This window comes from Glandiceps talaboti, chromosome 22, assembly GCF_964340395.1.
Source record: "Glandiceps talaboti chromosome 22, keGlaTala1.1, whole genome shotgun sequence".
Classification (NCBI taxonomy): domain Eukaryota; kingdom Metazoa; phylum Hemichordata; class Enteropneusta; family Spengelidae; genus Glandiceps; species Glandiceps talaboti.
Window position 1 is genome coordinate 10,415,051 of NC_135570.1, and position 27,930 is coordinate 10,442,980.

The following is a 27,930-nucleotide window of genomic DNA, read 5'->3' on the forward strand; positions in this document are numbered from 1 at the left end:
CGTGTGAACTTTCATGACGTTATTGATGTTGAACATTTGTAATATTTTCTCAGTATATTTAACGACTCGCACTCAGAAGAATCAGTTCAATGAACCTTCTGTCATTTTAGAATTATTATAGGCCTAGAGACCTCGTCGAGTCTAGACTCTCAACTGTCGTCTTTACTTTTTTTGTAATTTATCTTTAAATATTATTTGTTGTTGATGAAATAGTATTAAAACATGGCAGTTTTTAGAACTCGATATGTACTACGCGTTCGATGTTTACATACGTATGTGTGTCCGCGATCCGTGTACGTTCGGTAAAGTTAAGACGACGTTGGATTATTGTTTCATTGCACTTCGTGTTTTAGGTTATGTATGTAAATATTTCAGAATTCTTTTAGGACAAAATATAATCCGCTCTAAAAACAGGGTAAGTCGAGTCCTGTAATCCCACATACGAACTAGCCTAGTAGAATCCAATCAGTTGTGCTCTAGTTTTTCAATTCCCCTACCAACCAAAGGCTTACGCGTATACGGTAGAGGAAAAATGAGAGCATCATTCCCACTCGGCTGGAGTCCGATTCCAATGGATCTAGTTCATACAAATTATCTATTTTGCTAATTATAAAGATGTGTAACAACATATAGTTTGATAGAAACATTATATTCCTAACATCTTACTTTACATACTTCAAAATTAATAATTTCGTGAAAGGGGAAACATTATTACTAACAGAGTCCAGTTCCAGAAAGCTGGAGGCGATAAATTATAGTCAGAATTAGAGTGACACGAGACCAGCACGATTTTAAAAGCGGCGTCGAAGACCGGCATGAGAACGAACAGATGTTAAATTTTATTGCTATTTTCTTAGCCTACTATTCTTTAGATTTCAGACTTTTCATTTATTTTTTGTTTGATCGTTATTGGCTAATTTAAGATAATCTTAGAACGCTGAGTTTGTGGTTTAGCACAGACTAAAGTGATTAAAATGGGACAAAGTGACCCGGCGAGGTGTTTTCCTTGTCTTGGGTGAAAACAAATAGTGTGGTCAATCTAGATAATTATATATCGAAATTGTCAACTTTGAAGAGAAAGACATTGGCGAAGTAAGGAAATTGCAGATGGAATAAGTCGTCCCGTCCTTCTTGTGCATCGTCTGCAAGCAGGACTAAACTAGTTTATGTAAAAAGTGTGTCATCCGCCCGGCGTTGCCTAAGCCCTATCAAATGACATTTCTTGGTCGGTTGTAAGTGAAATGAAGGCCCGGATATTTGTATGTTTTATAGCATTTATACAAATGTAAGTGGATCTCTATTTATCTTTACAACTCGTAACACAGGGCACTCAGGCTTAGTTATATTTACGAAAACAAACAAACAAACAAACAAACAAACAAATAAATAAATAAACAAACAAACAAACAAACAAACAAACAAACAAACAAACGATAAATGAATAAATAAATAAATAAATAAATAAATAAATAAATAAATAAATACTGACAAGTATCAACAAGAGATGGTGTGTACAATTGTGACAATTTCGCATATAGGAAAACATATAGTAATTCTTGTAGTTGATAATGATTTGTAATTACTCTCTTGTTGATGCTTGTCAGTATTTATTTATTTATTGTTTGTTTGTTTTCGTAATCATAACTAAGCCTGAGTCTCCTGTGCTCGTAATACCCAAATAAAACATTTGCATGACTAGCTTAGAACACCGATATGAAGTGTGAAGTATCGTGACTTCATTTGTGTGGTCATCAGCCCAATACATATTACAGTATGTGGTATCACTCAATGTAACAATATCTGGCCACATACTAGTATTAGGCTTTGAAAGAGTAGATTTTTACACTTGAACAATATAAATGAGTGCAGCAAATAGAGAAAGTGTTTTACTTTAAGGGCATGGACTGTGTGCCTCCTCAGCAACATCTACCTCCGATAGTGTGTGTATACTGTAAACCGCTATATTTTCGGAGTGTGTATTTTTTAGCGATTTGGTATCTTGTGGCACTTTCGCGACGTTCATTTTTCGCGTATTTGTGATCAAACACATCTCTAGCCTACATCATGTCATCATGACAACCAACTTTCCATCTCTGCTGACAACGTGTGATTAACCGTAGCCGCTAAACGATACCCAATTAGATTATATAAAATAAACGTTAATGAAACGAAGCTCAATAAACGAGGTGTTTTGTCACGTTTCTTTGTATGGCTGTGTTGTAAATGGGTTGCTAGACGTTCAGGCTTTCTTCCGATACGATCCACGATAGCGATGTTCGGTCGGGTGTCGTATTGTATCGGAAGAACATCCGATATTACACATCATACGTATTGTATATAAGCCTACACGATTACCAACCGTACCCACCTCTTACAACCCATAAAACCAAAGCGTTTTCTGTATTTACCATAAGCTTAGACATTTATAACATCCATATAAAGTGTAAAAGTATACTGTTTCATTTGCTAATTGACCACATTAGAAAGTCCACATGCTAGGCATATAAACCACTGAAACAGTATACTTGGACACTTGATATAAATGCTATGAGTGGAGCAAGTGCATTGCTTCAATGTTACCTGTTGTAATTATTTGGCTTTCCATCCCTGACTGAAAGATGTAATCGGTTGATCATACATAAAACAATTATGTTAAATATATTCGATAATAAAATATTGTATACATAACTATTAAAACCTCGTTACACGTGAAGATTTTATAATTAAAGGTTATGAATAATTCATATATTATTATGACTGGGAGGTTTATTCTCTCTGCTTTGATTGGCTCTTGTATCTGTTTACAGAGACATGAGATATGTTGCCAAGTGAATGTACGTACGTATGTGGGCGCTGTGAGCCTTGCACATACAGACGGCGGTACGGTGGATATGTAGCGAACTTAGTGCACGTCTAATATTATACGAAATCTAATCGCAGCATATCGGATTCATTTGTGTGTCAGGATTATCACAGGGATGGTTGGATAACATTGAAAGAAGACTTGTGACTGCGTCGAGTTGAGAACGTTCTAAGGTAAGCAAAATATTGTAGGGAGAAGATGGATGACTGTTGAATGTTTAGGAATCGAAGAGATGGCGCTTGTATGTATGTATGTATGAGTGAGACTGAGATTCATTCCACGTACGTACACGTCTCATAACACAATACTGAAGCTCGTCGTTTCCACGAAACGCAATTCGTAATCACTAGGCAACGCAGTTTCCAACGCCTTTATAGCACATCACAGTTTAAACCACAGTTTAGCTGCCGGTTATTTTGTATCGTGAATGTAATTTTGTCGACACAATGTAGTGCTGAAGGGAAGAACGCCATGTCAACTACAGCTGCTGGCGCGCGTTTTATATGTGTTTGAACAGTTCCACATTGAAGGTCAGAACTTCTGCTCTAGAGTTTGGTAGGGTATCCTATTAAACTAGAAATATTTTATCTATAATTTTATCAAATTAACCAACGCCTTCGAACTTTACGGGGAAAACACCAAGCTTACCAATACTATACATAGAGAAATAAAGAAAACTTCTTTTTTTATATCTTCACTGACTGTACAAAATATAACTTACTTACAACAGAATTACAAAATACAAGTGCATACAAGTTTCTTTCTTTGACACATTGTTGTCTCATACCTTTTCACATTGGTGTTACTATTTTCTATTCAAATTATATTGATGTACATACTATTGCTAAATCATAAATTGTTCATTTGTAATAGGCATTTTCCGTTTTCCATGTTTAGGAGGTATTTTAGGTCTACCAATACCATAGATCCATAGAGCTCACATACCGCTTTCCAATTCACTTTTATGGAATTCATAGCATTTAATGAACTCTTTGTAAATTCAAGTGACGTTTTATCATGGTTTGCTTGCAAATTTGTTGATTGAATGACCAATGCAATTGGATGCAGCGAGGAATTGAAGCAAACGTTGTCAGTCCTGCTTGCAGACTTGATTCTAACCATGTCCTTCAACCAAGGAGAGTCCAACATTGTCTGCATTCCCGACTTACTCCATTGGCACACGGGACTAACTTCTTGTTAGTCTTCAAAAGGGACCCCCTCCCTGGGTTTTAAACTGACCATATGGATGGGAATTTGGTATTTATGCTAGATTTTTAGTTTATAAAAACAACTTTACTATGTTTTTATACTTAAAATAACAATGTGAAACAACCTATACCAAGTCCTTGTTTGTAACTCAATAAATTGCAAAACATAGATAGGGTAAAATGTTTTTTATTGTACATAAAATAACACATTTTTTTTGCAATATATTTAGTTACAGACAGGACTTGGTATTAAATTTCACATTATTTTTTCAGAATTTAATTGTGTAGTGTATGAAAATTTAATTTTACCAGATTTCTTTGTCTCATAGTTATGTTCTGAAATTTGAAACTTTTAACAGCAACAAATTTATTCTCTTTTTTTTTGTGGGATGGGATGGAAATGTTTCTTAGAACTAACAAATTACTTAAATCTTAGTGGTGCAGTAACATCTATGGTTTCTGTGTCATATTTGACATAAATATTAACATAGAAAAAAATCACACCCTTTGTATTACAGTGCTGTACTACAGCATATGGGTGTGGTCATTATATGAATGTTATTATATATGTACCAGAGATTACTTGCGCCAGTGTGCACATATACTAGTGGAATTTGCACTGCAGTATCGAAAATATTATTGTATATCTGCATGCAAATGATATACAAATGAGAACACAATCGTTCATTCTACACAAAAGTACGTGATCGCATATTGTCATTTTTACAGAAAGTTGTTTCGGATAAACATATGTAATAATAACAGAACCCTATGCTATGTGAGTTCCAGTATGACGTACTCAGGCACATTTGCACTTGTGCTTGCAGTTTTCAAATACCCTGAGTACGCCACACTTGCACTTGCGTGTCATAGGGTTCTGTCATAGAATTGCAAATTTAATAATAACAGTTATATAATTATATTTATAGAGTTATGATATCCATATTTAGTATAAAGATATTTTTATTGTCTATTGTATTGTATTGTTCTTTGTATATATAGAACAAGTCATTAGTCTTGGAGAACTAGCTAAAGACTGTAAAATCGCAAAAAAATTTAGTGGCAAAAGTATTTAGGTTTACATTTCTTTGTAAATATTATGCTATGTGCAAGCAAATTTTCACAAAATATATGGGATTGATTTTATGGTTGTTTTGTCATGACAATATGGTACTTCATCTCATCAGATTCTGCATTGCTATGACAATACGATTCATCATCTTGTCAGGTTCTTCATTCCTTGAAATATGAACCATTATGTTAAGAAATTATCATTCTTTCATTTATTTTTATTTTTATTTTTATTTTTAGATTATTCTTGCAGTTATTATAATTAATGTTATGCACGAATGGTTTTCTTTCAGTCAGCGTGACAAGGGTTTTCATGCGACCCATCTTCGATTCATTAAGTAAGAAACCCTCTGCATGACCAGTGTGCACTGTATAAAGCCAATTTGACGTGCCACTGACACACTCAATTTCTAGTGGCACACCAAACTTTGGTGTTCACCTATTTCTTACATGTGGTAACTTACAAGAAATGTCAGTTTTCATCATTTTGAGTCCCAACAGCAAAATTGGCTATCATTAGAGGACACACTGCTTATGTCCATGTGTCATTTCTTGTTTTCCTTGGCAAAATGAAAGAAAAATATTAGAGAATAAAGTAAAATCAATTTCAAATTAACAATACTGTACTATCATAAATTTAGATGCCTTGTAGAGAAAACAGTTTATTAGAAAGTAAAACTGAGACCATGTATTTTGTCTTTACACATAGTTTAGCTCATTTACGTGAATACGGTTTCAATATGAATCAGTGTAAAAATGGAACCCCTTTTACCGCTAAATTCTGAATAACCAGAGGCAGATTTATTTCAAATGAATACATTTTATACACAAATCTGATGTGACTGTAAGTTCACTGTAGTTATAACTAGTATAACTGTTCACATGCCAAAATAAAGTGGCACCAAAATGAGAAAAATTGTATTTGTACTAAATTTGTTAAAATAAACGCATTCACAGTACATGTATACTATAGTGTAAAGTAACTAGTATAGCATAGACTTAGTAACCTGATAGTTGTAATGTCTTTTATTCTAAGTATTGTGGTTACCAGCCTAAAGGCAAAATAAAAAAAATGGTATATTTCTGATAACCCATCTGACCCTAGTTTTTAACTGCTGACCCTAAAAATTTTTTTAAACACTTAGAGCAAAAAGATAAATTCTTTGTCTTCTTGACCTTCATGCACGTCTGTTTTCTTTCCCTAGTGATGCCTGTACAGATTCAGCAAACTATCACATGTACAGAAGGGGTATCTAACCGATAGTTCATTTAGTTTGGCTCGAAGCAATATTTTTCAAAAGTAAAACAATTAAAATGATAAAAATAAAATAAAATCTCGACCCACCTACCCTAGTTTTTGAGGCCATGTTATCGGAAACACACAATTATTTTTTTTTCACCAAAGGTACAGAAATAAATATATGTATAAGATAACTGCTAATGTAGAGGTCAGTTTTCCCCTAAAAAATAAACCAAGTCCGCATAACAGAAATTGTCCCGTCAAAATTTTGATATAAAGGGAACGCCAAAGTATAAACTTTGGTAAATTATTCAGTGTATTAACATGATTAGTTCTTATCAACAAAATAAAAAATTTTATTCACGGAGGAGGCTGGAAGAAAATTATGGGATATATTATAATTCACTCAGTTGTTGATATTTAGAACAAATTTTAAAAAATGAAATTGTAAATTTTAAGCAAGTGTGAAATTTATACAACTTTATTTCCTTCATTAAAAAATGGTGTAAAAACTGCTAGTTTAGTCTGATAATATCACCATGACAACCGTGAAGGAGATCTTACATCTTCCCTGATGACTAGATAACTTGAATAAAAACTAATTTGTAAACAAATATTTGTTTCCATTGTTTCTAGGCAACAAGATACAGTAGACATGTAAACAAATAATTCTGATAAATTTTCATGTTAGTTATATGTAGTACATTATTGGTCAGATATATGTATTTCTGAATTCTTGTACGTTTGCTGTCTACAATAATCTTTCAAAAGCTTGTACGTTTATTTCACCAGTATGAATTTAATCTACAGTTTGATCACCGTGCCTAGAGATCTGGTTCTATGATATTGTCATAACATGTATAGCTACTGTTCCTGTACATGTATATTTGTGTTATCAGACAATATAGGCAATATATAATCAACCATATCAAATATTGACATTTCATCTTACACTATGTTTTAACTTATGACAAGCCCTTAGACTGCAATGGCTGATAGTGTATATTCATCACCATACAAAAATCAGTCATGGCAAATCTAAAGAGAGATGGCTGCACTGAAATTAACAATCGCCATAGTAACATAGATGTAAATAATTTGTAAATTGTAACTGTCAGTATCCAGTTCGTTGTACTAGCTGATATAATTGTAACAAAACATATGGAACAAAATACTAGTGTAGTTATGTAATGAGCTTTAGATTGCCCAACTATCTATACTGTGATACTGTATGTATGAATAGTTGGTTTTTGATATTGTATTTCACAGAGTAGCTGGTCCATGTTGTACTTCATGTTGTCTATGAGAGTTACAGTCAAGGTCAATGACATCCTGCAGTGAGTTAAATCTGCAATTGGTACCTTTTTTTGAACCTTTTTGTTAGAAATAATGATATCGTACACACCCTGAACAGTATTGAATCACCTGTGAGAAAACATATTGATGCAGCTGGATACTTAGTGTGGTGCTATATATTCAAATTGATTTTTGGGTCCGCACTCAAAAATCAGCTCCCCACTGAATCACGATTTAAACTCATTACTATACTACTTATAGATAAAAACCAACCTCTAATTAACATGTACAATGTCTAATTATTGGTATTTTAACAATTTTCAGTAAATACATTGTTGGTTGTTTTTACATTTTCCCTGCTAGAAAATACTGTGTTTGACTTAGGATAATATTTTGTGTGTAATTAGTGTTGTAGTATATTGTTTTAATGTGAAATTGTGGCTATAAACGATGTTGAAGACACACTCTTGTGTTTTTCTTTATGTAAGTGAAAATTTGTCTTTGACAAAATTTATTGAGCATTTGGAACTCAAACTCCAATTCACAAAATACCTTAAAAGGACCAAAATTTCTGTAATGTTTTTGCAATTTTTAGATACTTAGAATAATGTAAACATATTTATTTTGGACTATGTAAAATTTGACAGAAATGTGTTTTGGTTGGCTTCATGTAGACCTATAACAAAATGCCAACTATTTAGATTGTTTGCAGCCATCCTAGACTGTCTACAGTTGCTCGCGCCTTTTTGTCCTACGTTTTATCTACACTTAAGTCGTCACTGCGCTCCGATCCGGCACAATACTACTATAATCGCATACTGATATCGAGGACTGAAGGCTTTCAGCCCTAGGAAAAAAAAGGCGCAAGTGACTGTCGACAGTCTACAGCCATCCCAATGTACTTAATATCCACCAAAGTTTTCAGTATTCAATGCAAGGTCTAATTTTGCGGGAATTATTTCCATGGAAAATTTTTCAACATGTGTTCAGCTAAACTAAATTATATCCAGCGTAGAAATAACTATGTTCACACAGTAGCTTCATATATCTTTGTTTAATTAAAATGTTAATTTATGATTATAAGTATTATACACAAAAGATATGGTAACAAAATTCTAAAAAAAACTCTTAGATCAAGAAAAAATGACAACTGATATCTGCAAATGGAACACTAAGTTAGGGAGTCCACTGAATATGGCCAGCCCAAAATATGACATTTATTATCACAAAAACTCTAAGGCCAAGTAAAAAAAATTGTGTGTTTCTGATAACCTGACCGGCCTTTGTATAAGCCCCTCGACCCTGAACATTTTTTTTTGCATGCAAAAAGGTAAGATGGTAATACTTTACTTCTATTTCCGTGTACACCTTCATGCCTTTGCTTCATCTGTTGTCACTTTTTAAAAAAACGTATTCCAGAGAGAAACCAGGTCTATTTAGACTAACAGTACAGTCTGCATAATGTGTTTGTCTACTTATCTTTTATAACTGTCTTCATTTACTTCGTTAACACCTCATCAAACTCTCATAGAAGTAATGTGACCGATAAGTACACATGTATATTATCTTGGGGTCGAAGTAATTAAAATTAAAAAAAAAATAAAGTGAAATAAGATAAAATTCCGACCACCTACCGTATTTTCTGAAGTCATGTTATCGGAAACAAACATTTTAATTTTATTTTGCCTAAACAGCATTTTTCTGTGTTTGTAAAATACCCTGGATACATTTATGGCAGTCAGTATCAGCTATTGAAATCCCTACAGCTACTGAACTACATGTAGGACTAAATCTAAACACAGACAGTAAAATAATGATTTATTCATGACAGTTAATGTCTGATAGTTCATACACCGATAAATAAATGATATGTCTGATATGGTATCTGTTATCAATGCTACTGTTATCAGGCTAAAACCTTACAGGCAAGTCTCTACAAAGTGATTTCAAATGTACAAAGACAGTAATTAATGACATAAATCACAATTCAGCTCTGTAATAAAACTAAAACCTGTCCTAAAACTCTAAGTGGTAACTATAGTATTGACAGGATAAGATGTTTATACTGACTTGTTTATTCCAACACACTGCTCTACTGACAGACTGACAGTGCTGTGTGTGAACACTTGAAAGGTATTTCAAAGGTCGCATGTCGCAGTGTATGTTACCACTGTATGTATGTCAGTTTTATGTCCAAGGTTTTGTAAGAAGACTGACCAATATACAAATCTTGTACCAAGAGTGACCAACACACAATCTTGACTATCTCATGACAAGAATGACACATACAACTGGTTTATGACAAGATTGACTGACACACAAGATTTGTTTGTGGCAAGACGGCTGGACCAGACTGGTGCACAAGACTTTGTGACAAAACTGACCGATACACCATCTACAATTCTGTTTACCTGTAGTATATGTGAAGGAATTGAACAGTCAATCACATTGAAGTAACTAATTGGTATCGTAATTTGTGGAAGTGAAGGTAAGGTATACGAATGACATTTTGGTTAATGTTGGTTGTAGTGATTTCTCTCCTTCAGCTATTTATTCATTTGGATCTATGCAGACCATGGCAGAATACTTCAAGATTTAGGCACCTGGCAACTTTTAAAAACTAGTTATCCACTTATTATCCACTAGTATTTCATTCATTTTTAGATTCCTGAACAAGGTCCTTTGTGCAGGACCAAAACGACGTAGACAAAAATGGATTTAAATTCAGCCTGATTGGGAGCAAGTTGTTGTCATTTTATATCCAACGAATATCTATTTACTAAGGTTACAAAGCACAGACAAAATAAGTAAAATAAAAGAAATTTAAAGTATACAATAAAAAAAGAAGTTAAAATTAATAATGTAGTAACAATAATGAATAAATAATAATCTATAATAAAATTGAAAGATACTAATGTGTTAAATGAGTTATAAGAGTAGGTGTTGCTGTCTCATGTCTGAAGATATGTTGATGTATTGTGTGACATAAATAAAATTTTTATTGTTAGTCATTAAAGATTATGAATTTTAAATCATCAGCTAAATTTTCCAATGTAGGTACATAGTACATACTGTAGTTGGACTGATCTTCCATTTTAATATTCAACTAATTTTATGACAGGTTTGACTAATTTTATGACATGTTTGACAATGGAAACTGGGTCACAGTGGGAATTATGTGGCTTTAAACTATGACATACCCCCCTCCCCCTCCCTAGGTTATCAAACTATGTACTACTTAGCTACAGAGGTTAAGTCAGCAAGTACCAATTATAAAGACATAAACAATAAAATTTAAACCAATATACACAATGTACTATTGATAAACTGAGAGCTTGCGACTGCAAACAGTCAGTCTTTTCAATCATGATAGATGGTGCTATTTGTGACATGATCATGGAGAATGCTCCCATATATCTTAGGGAGAAAGCACAATCCCTCATCTCTGTTCAGGCTGTTAGAGCAGCTCCTGATATAAATGGCATCCTTGATGCCATACTTGTGCCAGTTAAACTCTCTAAGACATGGATGTCATTCCAATGGATCTGATGTCTATTCTCTTGGATGTGTCGTGCTACTGGCGATATATTGGATGTATCGGTATACAAAAGCAACTTTATTATTTTGTGGAGAGAAATTGATATTTAGCCTAACTGGCACCAAACCCTTGGGGGATTTTTTCAAGTCTCATAATCTTCAAATGTTTTGAGTTTGTTATTTATTAAGGGAATTTTTTTTAGTACCATTTTGTTGTATTTTTACCAGTTACAAGTAATTCACGTAACTGTTTCACTACTCAATCATTATTATTTCAGAGAAACACATTCAAGTAATTTTTTTTAAAAAGGCTTTCTTTTTATACCTTGACCTTTGACTTTGACCATCATATTCAAGGTCAAATAGCAACTTTGTCAATATATTATAAAGTTTTGTATCTACGTCAGACACTTCAAATTTGCATAATAACTTCGCCATAAATCATGCCAGTTTGGAGGAGGGGGGAGGGGTGGGTGGGGTCTATGTCTTTGATTGACGGCTTGTTAGTTTTCATCTATTGGGTACTTTAACATTAAGTGTGTTCAACTTTGCAAAGGCTGGTTCAATGAATTGTTACAGCCAGTCTGACGGTTTAAGTGTGTTCAACTTTGCAAAGGCTGGTTCAATGAATTGTTACAGCCAGACTTAGATGACATAAAACATCTGTTTGCTCTTTGTAATCCTAACAATTTTCAGTAGTAATCAAAACAATTTCTTTGAAGGGTACCCTGTGTATAATTCCATAGTATCTGACCCTGATAAAGACTGCTGACTATCTGCCACTTTTTTCAGTGAAAATAAAAAGCTAGCCGAATAAATGGAATATTCATGAACATTAGAATAAACTAAAGACAAATAACAACATATAGCAGTGTAATCGTGATCTGTAACAGTATGTTGTACGTTATATCATATCGTTTTCGGTGATTGGCTTAAACCAGGTCTTGTGGTATTGACTAGTTTCCCATAGTGAACTCAATTTGCATAGAGTAAGTCACTAGTCATGTTCTATTTCATAGGGCACTAGTCAAATAGCATGGGAGTTGTTTCAGTGATTGGCTTAGACTGTGTCATGTGGTATTGACTAGTTACTCATATATACTGAAATCAATTTGCATAGAGTGAGGCACTAGTCATGTTCTATTTCCTAGGGCACTAGTCTGTCATGTAGCATGGGAGTCTTGTTAGTGATTTGCTGTGACTTATGATAGAAAAAGTAAATGTGCCTAAGAATGTGATGTGTTATAAAACACTTATTGCCTGGCCTTATTTGGGCACTAGTAGATGTTGTATTACCCCTTGTGCTGTAATGTAGAAACTATGTCCCTCAGCTTTCAACCTTGGAAAATAGTTGCTGCATATCAACCCTCAGGGTAATCGACATCTACTCATGCCTGAATAAAGCCAGGCAATAAGTGTATAATACTAAGTATCTGTGAGGTTGTTTTATGATAACGAAACTCAAAAAACTGCTAATAAATTAGATGGATAGAGATAGATAGACAGATCCGACAGACATACAGATAGACAGATATAGATAGATAGACAGACAGACAGATAGGCAGATATAGACAGACAGACAGACAGATATAGATAGATAGATAGACAGACAGACACACACACAGACAGACAGACAGACAGACAGATATCCTGACTTTTTAAAACACATGATGTCAGTGATCACAAAGATTTTCTTTCATTTTCATTTTCACCAAATGCAAGATATTGGCAAGAGCTAGACCTTATAGACATGATGATATATGATTTTAATGCGACATTTTAATTTATAAATTTAATTCAACAAATACAAGATAATAGACATTAACAAATAACATACAAATATATACAAATAAAACATCTGTATTTGAGAGATATATAGTTTGAGAGCATGTGGAAAATAGAGTAAATCGTCATGGTATTTGGTGAAGACCTTGGAAATTGTTTGGCAGAACCTACTCGTGTCCAATTGGCTCGCGAAAATTTACGCAATTATGTCACTCACTGATCACTATGGTAACCATAGATGAGTATTTCAGGACTATAAGTTAAGATGCTCCTCGTGATATCCGTTACCATAGTCATCATTTACTTGTATGTTTGTATAATTTGGTTACCATAGCAATGTAACCTTCATTGAACCTTGTTCCATTTTATTCATGATAAATTGCAGTTATTGAAATCCAATCTCTGGATTGAAAACATTATTATAATAATGGTCGTTTTGTTATCGCAATATGGTGTCTGTAAACTTCCATTGGTCTGTACCAAGCTTTGATTCTTAGTTTGTAGCATTTTGTTGTAATTTATGGGCAATCAGACAATCAAGCTGGTATAAATCCTTTTTCGTACACAAAATCTTGAAGATGGATATCTAGATTGGTAGTATTTGTGAGAATTAAAATGAAAAAAATTGTGCAATTACATTTTTGAATCAGTTCTGAGAAATGTATAATTCAGTACAAATGTATCTGATTTACATTGTGGTTTAATTTGCTATCTTCTTGCAAGATTCAGGTTTATATTATGTTTTATTCCGCTTAAATTTAAGGTTATCAGTCAGAAATGCCCATGCGAGGTCCTTAGTACAGCAACCTGCAGCGTTGACTTCACAGATCATTTCATATGGAAATTTACCATTCAATTGACATGATACTTTGAATACAGACTTAAAAATACCATGTATGGAAAAATTATTGATGGTTAGAAGCAAGATTTTGGACACAAACATCAAATTTGGTGGAAGTTTTTATTTGATGAAAATGTTGCTGAGCATTGCCTGTAGATAGTTTCCATTACATGTACTTCAACATAAAAAATCTATGAAAATGGTTCATTTTAGAGCTAAAACTGTCATTTTCAAGTACTGGGTAAAATTGTGTAAATCGGTAATGAATAGTCCAATCGAACCACAGAAATGTAGAAATATCGATAGGTCAGATATTTGAAGAGTTACCATAAAATTATGTTTAGCATTTGGATACTTCAAAGTTGGATGAAACTTTAAAGTTTGTGTGTTGGATTACTCTGAATTTGGAAAAATCGGGACATATGATGCCAAAGATGGCATATTTTAATAGATATTTATGAACTATTATGGCTGATGCCATAGCCAGGTGTAGGGTATTATGGAAGTAGCCATGTGAATGACGAATTGCATGTACAGTCTAGGAGTTGTTTATGTGGCTTTTCAATCGTAACATCTTGGGAATCCCAAAAGTGTTGTGCAATAAATGAGATTTTTTGGTCGTGAATCATAATTCTTGCGCATATTCTGCATCAGGAACATTGGAATATCTGTTTGTCCTCTCTGACTGTGTGCCGGGCTAGCTGGCAAAAAGACAATTGACATATGCAAATGACAAGTTCAAAGTTAGTCTCTCGCAAAACACTTCACTGAGTGTCGTATTACATTGGAATCACTTGAGTCCATCGCAGACTGATCACCTTTTTTCAAAATCTAATTAATTAATTAATTGCAATATTTATTTAATTATAATTAATTCTATGTATTCAATTATTTACTTAAGAACTGATAAGCAACATGGTAACTTGTCTGCTTCTATATCCCACTGTGTGCGGCCTTTCTAAGTGTTTCTTTTGCATTTGGAGTTGTCTGAGTGTGTGTAAAAAAAACATCCCATGAGTGGAAAACCAAGGCAACTTCATTTCTCCTGTAATAACATGACTACTATGAGACTTCATATCAAGATGTCACAGCAATTCTACAACAATACAAAGAACTTATCTCCACAATAGAACTCATTATTATTACTGTTATTATTATTATTATAAAAATATCTTTATTCAGGGTAAACTCACTAAGCATTACAAACAACGCAAATCATTTAAGGGTTGTCTTCTTTCCATTGGACCCTCACAATATAAATCGTCAATCACGCAAGAGTCCACTGTGGATCATGCAAAAGTCCACTGTGGATCATGTAAAAGTTGTCATCATGTTTGTTGCATTTCATTTCATTTCAGTTTAGGTTAGAAACCTTGAGAAAGCTGTAGATGTAAAATGCCAGTGAAATGTCAACATACTTGAAGGTATAGATTTGTGGACTGTGCAGTAATTGGAAATGGTCCATTTTCATATCTGAAACATTTCCGCTTCTATCAAGATGGCTATATCATACATGCTATCATTGAGTACTGCACTGTATAGTCTTACTGTTGTAAAATGTAGCCATGCTGGTGCTGTGGCTTATAAGCTGGCATGGATTTGACAACTTTGTTTAAATGTCACATATTTATTTTAAGTCTTTATTGTGCTAGACAGTTGTAAAGTATCTATACATTTCATAGTATTATGTTTCATGGTTTATTTCCAGTTTTATAATATGCATGACAGATACAGAACAAGCACCTTAAATATTTGATAATTTAGAATAATTGCAATAATGTTGGATTACAGTTATTGTTATTGAAAAATGTTTTCATTGCTGGAGTTATTTCAAAATGTGCATTCTCGCAGTATTGCATTACTTGAGTTTTGTGTTCAGGCAGTATGTCTGTTGCCATAGGAACAAGAAAATCAAGCAGTTTATAATTCATAGCTGTTCCATAGATATTGATACAGTAGTGGTCTGTTTCCTACTTTTAGATTTAACTACAAATTTAGGGATGATTACACAGTGTCACACAAGCTCAATAGACATTCGTTTGTCTAGGACAAATCCCCCCTCCCCTCCTAAACAAACATGGCAAGTGCGACATCGGCATGTTTATATATGATGTAAACTATGATGAATGTGGCACACACCAATACGATTGCTGCAATGTAAAACATGATGGTAAACATGCTATAGTTATGGTAAATTTTTTCTGTCTGTAAACATTTTAAAGTCAAAAACTTTTTGGCCGATTGCAGTGAAACTTGGTGGTGATGTTACTTTAGGTTTCAATTTGGGAAATTGTTCAAATCAAAACGATAGCATCACGTTAGTGGGATTGATTTTTTGGTAAAACATTTATCCTAAAAAAGTACTGAGCAGATTGGTCTGAAAGTTAGTGGGGATTGTGTAAAGGATGTGCAGATGAATTATTCATGACATTATATCATCAGTGATATGCAATTTAGGTCTAAAATTGTGTTTTTTTGGTCAAAAATCTTTAATTCTGAAACTATTTGGCAGATTTGGCTGAAATTTGGGTGGTATGTTTCTATGGATGTGCAGATGAATTATTCATGACATGATTTCATCAGTGATATGCCAGTTAGGTCTAAAAATGTGATTTTTGGTCAAAAATTTAAATCTTGAAAAATACTGGTGGATGAGGCTGACATTTTCTAGGGCTGTTTTTGGAATGTTATTCTGCAGATTTTGTTCAAGATATATTTACACAACTGGCCTTAGCAATCATGATTGTGCCCTTAGTAACAGCGAAATGCCAGTATATTTAGCGACTACATTATTGGACAGGCAAGTGAATAAACCTTTTAAAAAGCATACGTAAAATATGCTTAGCAACAGACCATGCCCACTGCAACAGTCACTTGATGGTTTATATTTCAAAGACAACAGAGATGGGTATAAACATCCCAACAACAAGACCATGCCCAAAGCAACAGTAAAATGGTGATGTATATTGTAAAGATAACAATAGAGATACTTAGGAAAGTTGATAAACTTTCAAACATTTGAAATAGAATCACCAAGCAACTAAGATACTGCCCATAGCAACAGTAAAACAATATTACATAACAACAGGACTGGATTAGGATATGAATAAACATTTTTTTAAAAAGCACATAAACTGTACAATTGTACTACAATATCTTTAGCGCTATTTTTTGGACTTTGGGACAAAACAAATTATTGATTCAAAATATATTTTGTGAAATTGACAACCAAGAGAGTTATATCTTTTACTGTAAATAATAGAGTATGCTATCATGTGACAGATTTGTCTAGAAAGCTATATATGTGTTCACTTGACTAGTCAAGCTGTAGTCGGAACTTTGTGTTCTCTTCAACTGATACTTTGAAATGTTAATTCATAAAAATTTTAATATCATGCACTTCTGAAACTGATATTTATGATTACATTTTGATAAGCAAACTGAACCATTTACCATTTAGTTTTCACCTTCAAAGTCAATACAAATAGATTGTTACCATAACAACAGCTACAAACTGAGTCACATAAAAAGCTTGAAAGGAGATACAGAACATTTAGATAACTGATTGTCATGACAACTGTACTATTTGCATAACCCAAGGGAATTAAATGAGCAATCATATCCACAATGCCTAATACTTAAAGGAAGTAATACGATCTTGTATTAAATGTGAATTATGGATTGATATCATCTTTTTTATATATGAAAGGGCGATGTACAGATGTAGACAATGTGTATAAAAGGACAGTGTGCAGATGTAGACATTGTGTACAAAAGGGCACAGTGCAGATGTAGACATTGTGTATAGAAGATTGGTCCTTACAGTGAACTTTCGTGTATATTGCATTATCTATTTAGATTTGTATAAATGTCTATCTTGAATGAAATTGTCCTTTCATGGCATGAAGATCACATTGTATGATTGAAATAAAGTATTGATTTGTAGTCATCTATCATAAACTGATAAAGAGTACAAAAAAATGGCCACTGCTTGATTTTCTGTCAAGATTTGCACATAAACATTCTTGTCTAAAAGCAAACTCTAAATTGAAGCTGAAAATATGAATGAATAAAGATAAATTTATGAATTTTTTTTTTAAATTTCATGCAATCATCTATACATCAAAGATATACCTCGGGGACAAAATGATCAACATAATATAAATAGTCACTAATGTTTCAGATGGGCAGGATCGTGTATTCATTTTTATCTCAAGTTCCCTAGGGAAGTATAATGTTATGCTTCTGTGTGTGTGTGTGTGTGTGTGTGTGTGTGTGTGTGTGTGTGTGTGTGTCTGTACTGTCTGTCTGTGTGTCTGTCTATGTATCTATGTGTTTGTATGCTACCACACATAAGTGTTTCACAGTAAAGAGCCTTCATTCATTTATTTCCACAAAATATGTATACATTGTATGAAATGAAATTGAAGGTGAAATTGTGTTGGACTCCAACCAGCATGCCTTGAATTCATTGCAATTTTACTAAGCTAAGATTCCATGCATATCCTGATGCATACTTCTTTGCTAGGCAGTTGCATAGAACCTACTAGTGGATACATTAGCTTAGCTGATCAAAGCATTCTGACTACATTTCTGAGGACGTGGGTTTGACTGGACATGTACTAACTCAATTTTCTGATGTGATTAAAATGTGATGTAGGAATTATGTCTAAATGGCTGTAGTTATCTCAGTCTATTTCCTTCGTACGGCGTCCTTTGTTTTTGATTTTGTTGTTCTCGGAGTGACTGCTTCCTTCCCAAAGATATTAGGTGATCACTCCTGGCACAAAAAACAAGGAACAACAAATGAAGAAAATGGAGGTAAATAAGGAAATCTAGGAATATTTATGTGCCACAAAGGATTTTAATCAGATAGTTAATTTTCTTTTTTCATAATCATCTTTTTATAAAAGGGACATGGTCTGCGACTTGTAAGTATTTTTTGTCATTTTTGTTTCCAAATAAAAGGTTACTTATACCGGCTCCTGTAGCGTAGTGGTTAGCGCACAGGATTAGGAGTCGGGAGCTCACGGGTTTGAATCCCACTGGAACTTGAACAGGGGATTTTTCTGTGACCGACCCAAACCCAGGGTGAGTGTTCTACAGACTCAATGGGTAGGTTGTAACACTCAGCTGTGTCTCACTCACAAGACGAGTGTGAATTTGGGGGGACTCCTGGAGTAATGACTCGAAAAGTCGAGGACGATTACTCAAACGGAGCCCGCAGGTCCTATGTTTGTCGGGCCTGGGTGACTCTGGGATAGCCTGTGGACTGACTGGGAAAGCCTTGACAGTTCCACAGCAATGTGATATAGAGCGTGCAGTATAGCCCTGTCACATAGTCCCAAACCTGAATGGATCTCTGTAGCATTTGTTTGTGTTTGTTTGTATTTGTCTGCATAACAGAAAATCACTGGGAGGAATTCCCAGCACAAAAATTATATATACATGTATATATATATATAAAAATTATATATAGAAAAAAAAGGTTACTTATATTTTACTCTTCACTGTCACTTAATTGTTAAAAGACTATTATAGTAGTCACTGGCAGAACTCCTACCATACAAACTACTGTGATACTGTATTCTTAAGTAAATGAATAGTATGACATCGTTTTATTCATATATATTACAGTCTAATTAGACTACAGTATCACAGCAGTTATATAGTAAGAGATTTGCCAGTGACTGCTGGTTTTTAGACAAGTGATGGTGAATGGTAAAATATAAATAAAATTTTATTTGGAAACAAAAATGACAAAAAAAACTCAGGAGTTGCCGAATTTGTTTTAATTTAGTGGAACAATGTGAAAATTATGTGTTAAAGAGTTATGTATGTGTGTTATCAATATAAGATATGTATATAAAAACAAAATACTGAAAGACATAGTATTAAAACTGAGATTTTTGTTTGTGTAAATTTGAAAATATAGTTGTTTATTGTGCATTTCATTAATACAAATGTAGATGGTGTAAATGGTTGTTATTGACTTAAGGAGTCACTTGTTACTAATAGATATTTTGTAAGAATGAGATGAAAAAAAATATGACAAAGGGGTATACACATGGTTACCATAGCAACATATGCAATACAGGCTTTCTAGAGAGGTGTCATTTAGAGGAATTGTTTCTCCATAGTGTTGTCATGACAATTGGTGTGAATCTTCAAAACATATGAAAAACAGGAAGCGAGTTGTTCAGAAATAGGATGCTAGAGCTAATTTAGGGGTTTGAATAGCAAAAAGGCTATGTACACGATACAGAGATTACATACAAAACCTGTAAAATTATCACTAGAATTAGAACTCAAAAATAGGACAATCTATACAAACACGCACATGGATATAGTCTTGAAAAACAGATGACAAATGTGTTTGCCTGAACATTTCTGTGTTACTTATTTCCAAGGTAACAAATTGTAGTTACTATGTCACCTGACAATGGTGATGAGACAGTGAAAATTTTGGATATGTTTCCAAAAAATCTTTTGACTCTGGATGGATATTTTCATTGCTAAGAAATTGTGTTTGTGTGTCATGATGAATATGCTAATCCATTCATTGTGATAAGTTTCCATGGCAATGGTACTACTTATCAAGTCTGATCTACATTTAATTCCATCTTCTGTAAAGTAATAGGAACAGGTTCAGTGACTGGAAATTCTCATTTCGATGTGTTTAGGGATGGCTGTATATCTTCAGGTTCCTAATCACATAATTCTTAACTTTTAGAATTATTTACAAGTACAGAATTACATAGGCTGTTGCTAAAGGCTGTAGTAAAGATAGTGTGAACTTGTGGAAAAATGACAATTTCAGTCTGTTGTGGAAGGGAGCTTATGGTGTATGTATGTATGTATGTATGTATGTATGTATGTGTGTGTGTGTGTGTGTGTGTGTGTGTGTGTGTGTGTGTGTGTGTGTGTATGTATGTATGTATGTATGTATGTATGTATGTATGTATGTATGTATGTATGTATGTATGTATGTATGTATGTATGTATGTATGTATGTATGTATGTATGTATGTCTATCTTGAATGAGACATTTTAGGGGAATTTCAATGTTTAAAATATCTTGATCATATGGTGATTCAAGTTAGATCTGTAAACCAAAGGCATTGCTATTATCCACTTGTGTAGTTTACCACATGAAGCAACAATAGCTTTGGTATTATGTATATCTTAGTAACGAGACCTTGATTGCCAGAGTAGTATCATGTCAGGGCAGGGGTGAACAAATCATTTTGTGAACTGGTGGTCCCCAGACCAATGCCTTAAATCCAGTGGTCCTGCTGAAAGAATTAGTGGTCCCAGGTCCCACTAATGTAAAACATTAAATCTTACCAATGAATCTGTATATTCAGATGACTTTTAAACATAGTTATTAACAGTAAGGTATTGGTCCGACGGACCAGACAAGGTAAAATTTGTGTGGTCCGCCTAAAAAAATTGTTAGTCCCGGACCCAGGACCAGTGGATTTGTTCACCCCTTCAGGGTATTGCTATGTTTCTTTTATTCATTAATATGTGATTCTTTCGTTTATAGGCATCCAAGATGGGAACTGGAGCAAGTTCTTCAATGCCATTGGCAACGCCAGAGCCAAGAGGATTTTCTAATAAATTACACGAAAGGAATTCCAAAAATGTTTTTGAGAACAGGAAATATGACAAGGGCAAAAATGTGATCATGAACGAAGTAGCTCCAATTATAATAAAAGACAATAATGAGGAATATCAGTGCAATACTAAGAAAAACTCTCTAGCTGTCAAAGGACGGATAAAGGAAGGTATGCCAGAACACAATCTTGTACAGGTATGCATAAATTATATTGTCTTGTTTGATTGGCTATCATTCGTGTACAGGTGTGAACGGATAATATCTTCTTCTTTGATTGGCTACCATTCTTGTGTAGGTTTGAATGAATTATACCTTCTTCTTTTGATTGGTCATCATTCTTTGTTGCGAAAGACCACTCACTATCATGGAATTTGTTTGTATGTTTGTTTGTTTGTTTTAGAACAAATATTTTATGGTGAAAGACCACTATCATGGGATTGATATGTTGAACACCATCAAGAAATATGGAGCACCAAATTTACGGAGAGCACATGGAGGTTATCCTGTATATGGAATGGGCCAACCAACAAGGGAAGGTTTACGACAGATACTAGAAACGCTTTTAGATGATGGTTATTCGGTAAGTCAAAATGATTAGTTTTTTAATTTGATATTTATTTATTTTTTTAATTTATTTATTGCATCCCATGTTGGGAGCAGCACAGGTAGTAAAATCAAAATATATACATTTGAAGACTTATATTCTGCTGAACTTGATAGTAAATCATTCTAATAGGGAACTTGCAAACCCGCCATGTTGAATGTTGCATCATGGGAAATGTGATAATAAATACTAATGAATTAGCATTGTAAACAATATTGTTACATTGTTTATAACCAGGAATGATCAATTCATAGTCACCCTGATGTTTTTGGGAGGTTAATTTTATCAGTAGCTCCAGATTAGGTATTACGATAACCACAGATAATCCCATAGTCCTTTGCATCTGAGCATGCTCAGTTTGGATTGCATGTTCCCTATTGATATATACATAGACACTAAGTCTGATTTTTTAGCACAACTAAACTTCTTAGGTTCAGCAGTGCTAGAGGAATGGAAAAGTGTGTGTGTGTGTGTGTGTGTGTGTGTGTGTGTGTGTGTGTGTGTGTGTGTGTGTGTGTTGTGTGTGTGTGTGTGTGTGTGTGTGTGTGTGTGTGTGTGTGTGTGTGTGGATATGGGTATAAAGAACTTAAATTCATAAAAACGCTGGACCAAATGCCATGATATTTGGTGCAAATATTTTCACATTTCCTTTAATTTTCATTGTCAGCATTTTAATCTGATCAATTTCACAACAAAAGTACAAACGATGACATGGTTATAGTGTTTGAATGTGTTTATAAGTGATAGACACGTTAGTAGGGTTTGAATGATAACACACTCTAGTATCCAGTCATTTCATAAAATGCAAAGTCAGCTAGTCAGCTAGGTTTGTCAGCTCAGTTTCCATCCGAAAACATCCTCTGAAGTCACTTTTCCCTTTGTATTTACAACAGATAGCAGACGTTATATGTGCCTTACTGATCTTTCAGATAAATGTCTGTAAAAAAGATAAGATTGAAAGTGTTTTGAACTTTTTTTTGATTTCTGGTTTCTAGTTGGATTCGTTAGAGTGATATAAGGTATTAATGGCTTTATCCACTTTTCAAATCTGTTAGATCATTGTTTTGTCAAAGAGATTACACATATGCACTTTTTGAAATTGTTAATTTGAAAGCAGAGCATACATTTTTGTGTTTCCGTTTAATGCCATATGTTGTTTGACAAATTGTGTTTTCAAAAGTATCAGAAAGAAGTGTAATGAAAAGTGGTAAAGATAAGATATTTAATTTCCTTCTGGTGATGAGTTCAATATATCAGCACACTCAGTTACAGATTTAATATGTATGTTATCGGGATACTATTGATACCGTAGGACATTGTGATATGCAATATGAGAGAGGAGCCCGTTATATTTATCCACTGTAAGGATGATATCATTCCATATACGCCTAGAGAAGCTGATAACTTGGGTGAGAACATTTCAACAGAGGGGAGGACAGCTGTGCAATTAGGAGAACTAGAAGTTGAAATCCGAAAAGAGGTAAGCGTTAGAATAATTTTATTCACTGTGTAAAGTTCTCAACAAAAGTTGATTTTGATCATCAACAGTGCAATAGATATAGCAGATACTGCCAATATGATGACTGACAATCACCTTCATCTTGGAAAATACTGGAAGTGTGTGATATTCTTACTGCACTGTTGGGTAATGAAATTATGACTGGTATTAAACGAAACCTTCCGTTTACTAAGATAGGCGCAAACTAAATATATTGTTCTTCAATGTGCTAGATTACACAAGTGGGTGATAGCAGTTCCTCTGTTGCGCAATTCTAATCACCCTGTGATCAAGATAGCGTAAACATTGGAAGTCCCAAAACAGTACACTGCAAGTTTATGGAACTCTAGCAATACGACACCAACCTACTGAGATTATAATTAAACCAACATCCATTCAATAGCCTGTCACTTTTGTGACTGTATAGTTTTAGTTTGTGTGTATCTTAGTAAATGGAAGGCCGAATTACCAGACTTTTTGTTGAAATAAGGTAAAGATGAATAAATTTAAGGGTTTGCAATGTTTTCAAACACTTGGGATAAAGAACAAATATGATTTCTTGTGGACTGACAATTTCTTGTAACAAAATATCTAAACATCCAAAATTGTGTCCAAAATCAAATAAATTAAAAGCATATTTGTCAGCTTCAATAAACAATTCACTGCAAAGAGCTATAAAAAGTTTTTAAAAAATTTAATTTCAAAAGAATATAAAATACAAAAAGTACTGAGTGAAAATTGTTCAAAATTTGAAACAAGTGAAAGCATTTGAGAAAGTAAAGACTATAAAAAAGGGAGATTTGATGAGATACTGTCGAAGTTATAAAATGAGAGATAAAATGAACACAAAAGTAAATAGTAAAAGGAAGAATCTCGTGTGGAAACCATAGATGTGTTTTTCATTATATGGCCAAATTAACTTTCTACAGCATTTGTATTTCCATCAGAACTATCTAATTGATAGGGGAAAATGGAGACTTTTTGACGAAGTGCTTTCAAGTTTTTGCTCTCATGTGACCCAAGTACTATCAAGGTCATGTGACTCAAGCACTATCGAAGTCACTCATATGATGAAGGAAAATACTTGACTGTTTCCTGTCATTTCCAAAATTGCTTTACAGAGTTGAAAATAAGCGATGCTAGTCTGAGTTGTATAAAATCAGCATTTATTGAAAACATCTCAATATTTTACCAGCACCCAAACTGCCTTTTTGTCAAGGACTTTGTTTTAAAAACTACAGTGACAACTAAAGATACATATACATATAAAATCGACAAATTATTCAACAGATAAAAAAGTAGACCTTCACTTGAAAATACTGTTTTGAAGAGTGTGTAAAATAAACCAGGTTGATTTCAAACCCAGGCAAGCAAGCTCCAACAGCAGAAACAGGGTTAATGACAATTGGCATTTCACTCATGGAACGCTACACTTTTTGCATTTATTCCAGATTATCAATAACAGACACCACACACATTGCAGGATATTTACGTAGTCACATATTGAGCTAGTGCTGTGGATGACTCACAATAGAAAAGGGGTTAGGAAAACAGCAGTAATAGAAATGACAATACAAGCAAGTAGTAGTATACACTGGGAACTCAGTTCTTTATATGGACGTGCACTCCAACTTGTAACTGAAACTTACATCACACAAGAAATTTTGATTTGATCGTCTGCCTTATCGGCGGGCTGCATGCTGATTGGTTGATTATGTATGACGTATGACTATATAATGAGTTCATCAGAAACGGCAACAATGTTAACAACAACAACAACGTATAATACAAAATATGAATCAATAAATGTAATTCACGACATGTGCATGTGTCACAGTGAAACAGGTGTCTACCGAAATTAGTATATATAGATTACAACATAAAGACTTCAAATTTACACATTTATACATCACCTCTAATTGGCATCATTCTGCCTCAAACAGGCTCCAACTCACCTCAACTGGCACCATGTTTCATATTCACCCATTTTGCCATTGGCCAGATCAGTAGTGTCCTCTGCCCACACAGTATTTTTGCTTTGCTGTAGATTTATTTGATTTGTAGTTATTTTGCACTCGTTATTTCATGTCTTGTATTATCGTATTTTATTTTTCCGTAGTAAACATGATTTCTACCTTATTTTTGGATGTGTTTGTCAAAATGATTTTATAACGTAATGACTTTAATTTTACATATTTATTTGACATATTTCTGCTATGTGCATCCCAACTGTACAGGGAACCTCAATAATCAGTAATTTTGTATAATGAAAAAATTCACGTTCCATCTGTGAAATGCCATACCAACTCAATTTCTACTGTAACATAACCAAACTGAAAAAATAGGTCAAGCCATTAAAACTGAAGTCAGGTAGAGAAAGTAGGCCACTGCTTCTATCATTTGTTTGTCTTTTAACAGTTAATGGGTCATATCAATAAACATTGAAGGAACGCCACTCCAGGAAATAGAGGAATTTTCTTAAACTATGGATTCTGGAGAGTCATTTCATGATTTTACATCACCTACAATTACTTGCAATATCAGAGAAACATCAAGTTGATCTTGTGCCTTTATAGGGTATCTTTGCCATTATTCAATGGTTGAAGATTGAGTATTCATTACAGCTCTTCACACTGAAGGGTATATATAGCATTTTGTACTCATGAATAACTAATGTTCAACCATTGAATAATGTATTTCTGCTATCTCCCATAATGCAATAGCTCATAGCCATGATACTCTATATATGCACAAGATCAACTTGATGTTTCTTCGCAAATAGTTGTTGGTGATGGAAATAAACCTTTGCGACATCTCCCTACTGAGATTATAATTAAACCAACGTTAGCTTGTCACTTTTGTGACTGTATAGTTTTAGTTTGTGACACATACTTTATGAAAGTATCTATTTCCTGGAGTGGTGTTCACCTTTAAGTTGTTATCTCTTGATCAGTAGGCATAAGATAACAACTTGTCAATGCCAGACATTATGAGGTCATATAACAGAAAACCTGTACTTGTAAGTTATTACAAGTACATGAGCCAGATTTGACAACTTGAAACTCTAATTTTATCTAGAAATTAAATATACATGTGTATTTTCTCTATGATTCTGATGATTTGTTTTCATAGTTTCATCAATTTTGAAAATATTCAGCAAATTTCTATCATTTACTTCATAACAAAATAATGCCAAGACAGAACTGCCTATTATTATAATCATGATAATAAAAATACAGTAGGGGGTGCCAGTGTATGATGGAATAGCAAGACAGTAGGGGATGCCAGTGTATGATGGAATGTATAGGTAAGCTGATAGTATGTAGAAGAGGAGATGAGAAGAAATTAATTTTGTATGTATATGATATATGAATCATATTTGATTTTAATAATGCCATTATGATAGTAGCTATGTCTCATGTTACAGTTACCATACTACTTTTATTTCTTTCAAAGAGAATAAAAAAACAAATACAATTATCAATTATTGATACTCTTTATTGAAAATGAATAATAGAATATTATAGTGTTTTTTTGCTAAGGCCTGGTAACCCCCGGCAACGGAAAGGGGGAAATCTGGTAAAGCTGGCACAGTTTCCAATATATTATATTGGTGGGGAATCCGAGTTAACAAAAAATACTGACAGAGAACCCTGGTAAAATGACTGGGGAACTCAGATAGATTTTAATTACTTACCACCCACTGGTAGGTAACCCTGGTAAAATGACCAGGGAACTCAGGTAGATTTTACCTAAATGCCAGGGTTTCAATCCCATGTTCTCACATTATTGTTATTTTATCAGTAGAGCTATAAGGATTACATAGTTAGTTCTGGACCAACTTTTCCTGTAGTCCGTTTTTTCACTCCAAAATTTTCCTATAATCCGTTTTTTCACACCTAAATTTCAACCCTAATCCAGTCTTAGCCTTAAACAAAGTACAATACTACTATATATTATATCACGCACAAGCTAGGTTCAACAAAAAATATGGACTATATTTATACTCTGGTCATTGTATGTCACAATAGTGCACGCCTATGTCACAAGTGCACTCCTATGTCACAACAGTGCACGCCTATGTCACAACAGTGCACGCCTATGTCACAACAACAACAGTGCATGCCTATGTCACAACAACGCATGTCTACGTCACTGGTTCTGCTGTGTTCGAAATATGAGTCAAAACATTCAAAGTTGCCAGTACTTTCTCCGTTTTTCTTTGATATTACTGGTGCTGGTATAATTATGTTAATCTCCAATATTTTGCTTTATTCGAACTGGAAAATACTCGTGACCTAAGGGTTGTCATTATGAGTCTAGCAACTTGTCACAAATGTCATTTGTATTTTCCTTGGCTGAATGA

General features: G+C 33.8%; 1 protein-coding gene across 1 annotated transcript in view; it reads left to right on the forward strand.

Moving 5' to 3' along the window:
* The first annotated feature begins 2,929 nt into the window (after window positions 1-2,929).
* LOC144452245 (paladin-like) overlaps window positions 2,930-27,930 on the forward strand; it is a 51,718-nt gene continuing 26,717 nt past the window's right edge. The window contains exons 1-4 of the mRNA XM_078143298.1: window positions 2,930-3,036; window positions 21,391-21,657; window positions 21,863-22,042; window positions 23,379-23,546. Of these exons, the coding sequence (XP_077999424.1) occupies window positions 21,400-21,657; window positions 21,863-22,042; window positions 23,379-23,546 (606 nt within the window). The 5' untranslated portion in view covers window positions 2,930-3,036; window positions 21,391-21,399. The remainder of the gene's footprint in view (window positions 3,037-21,390; window positions 21,658-21,862; window positions 22,043-23,378; window positions 23,547-27,930) is intronic.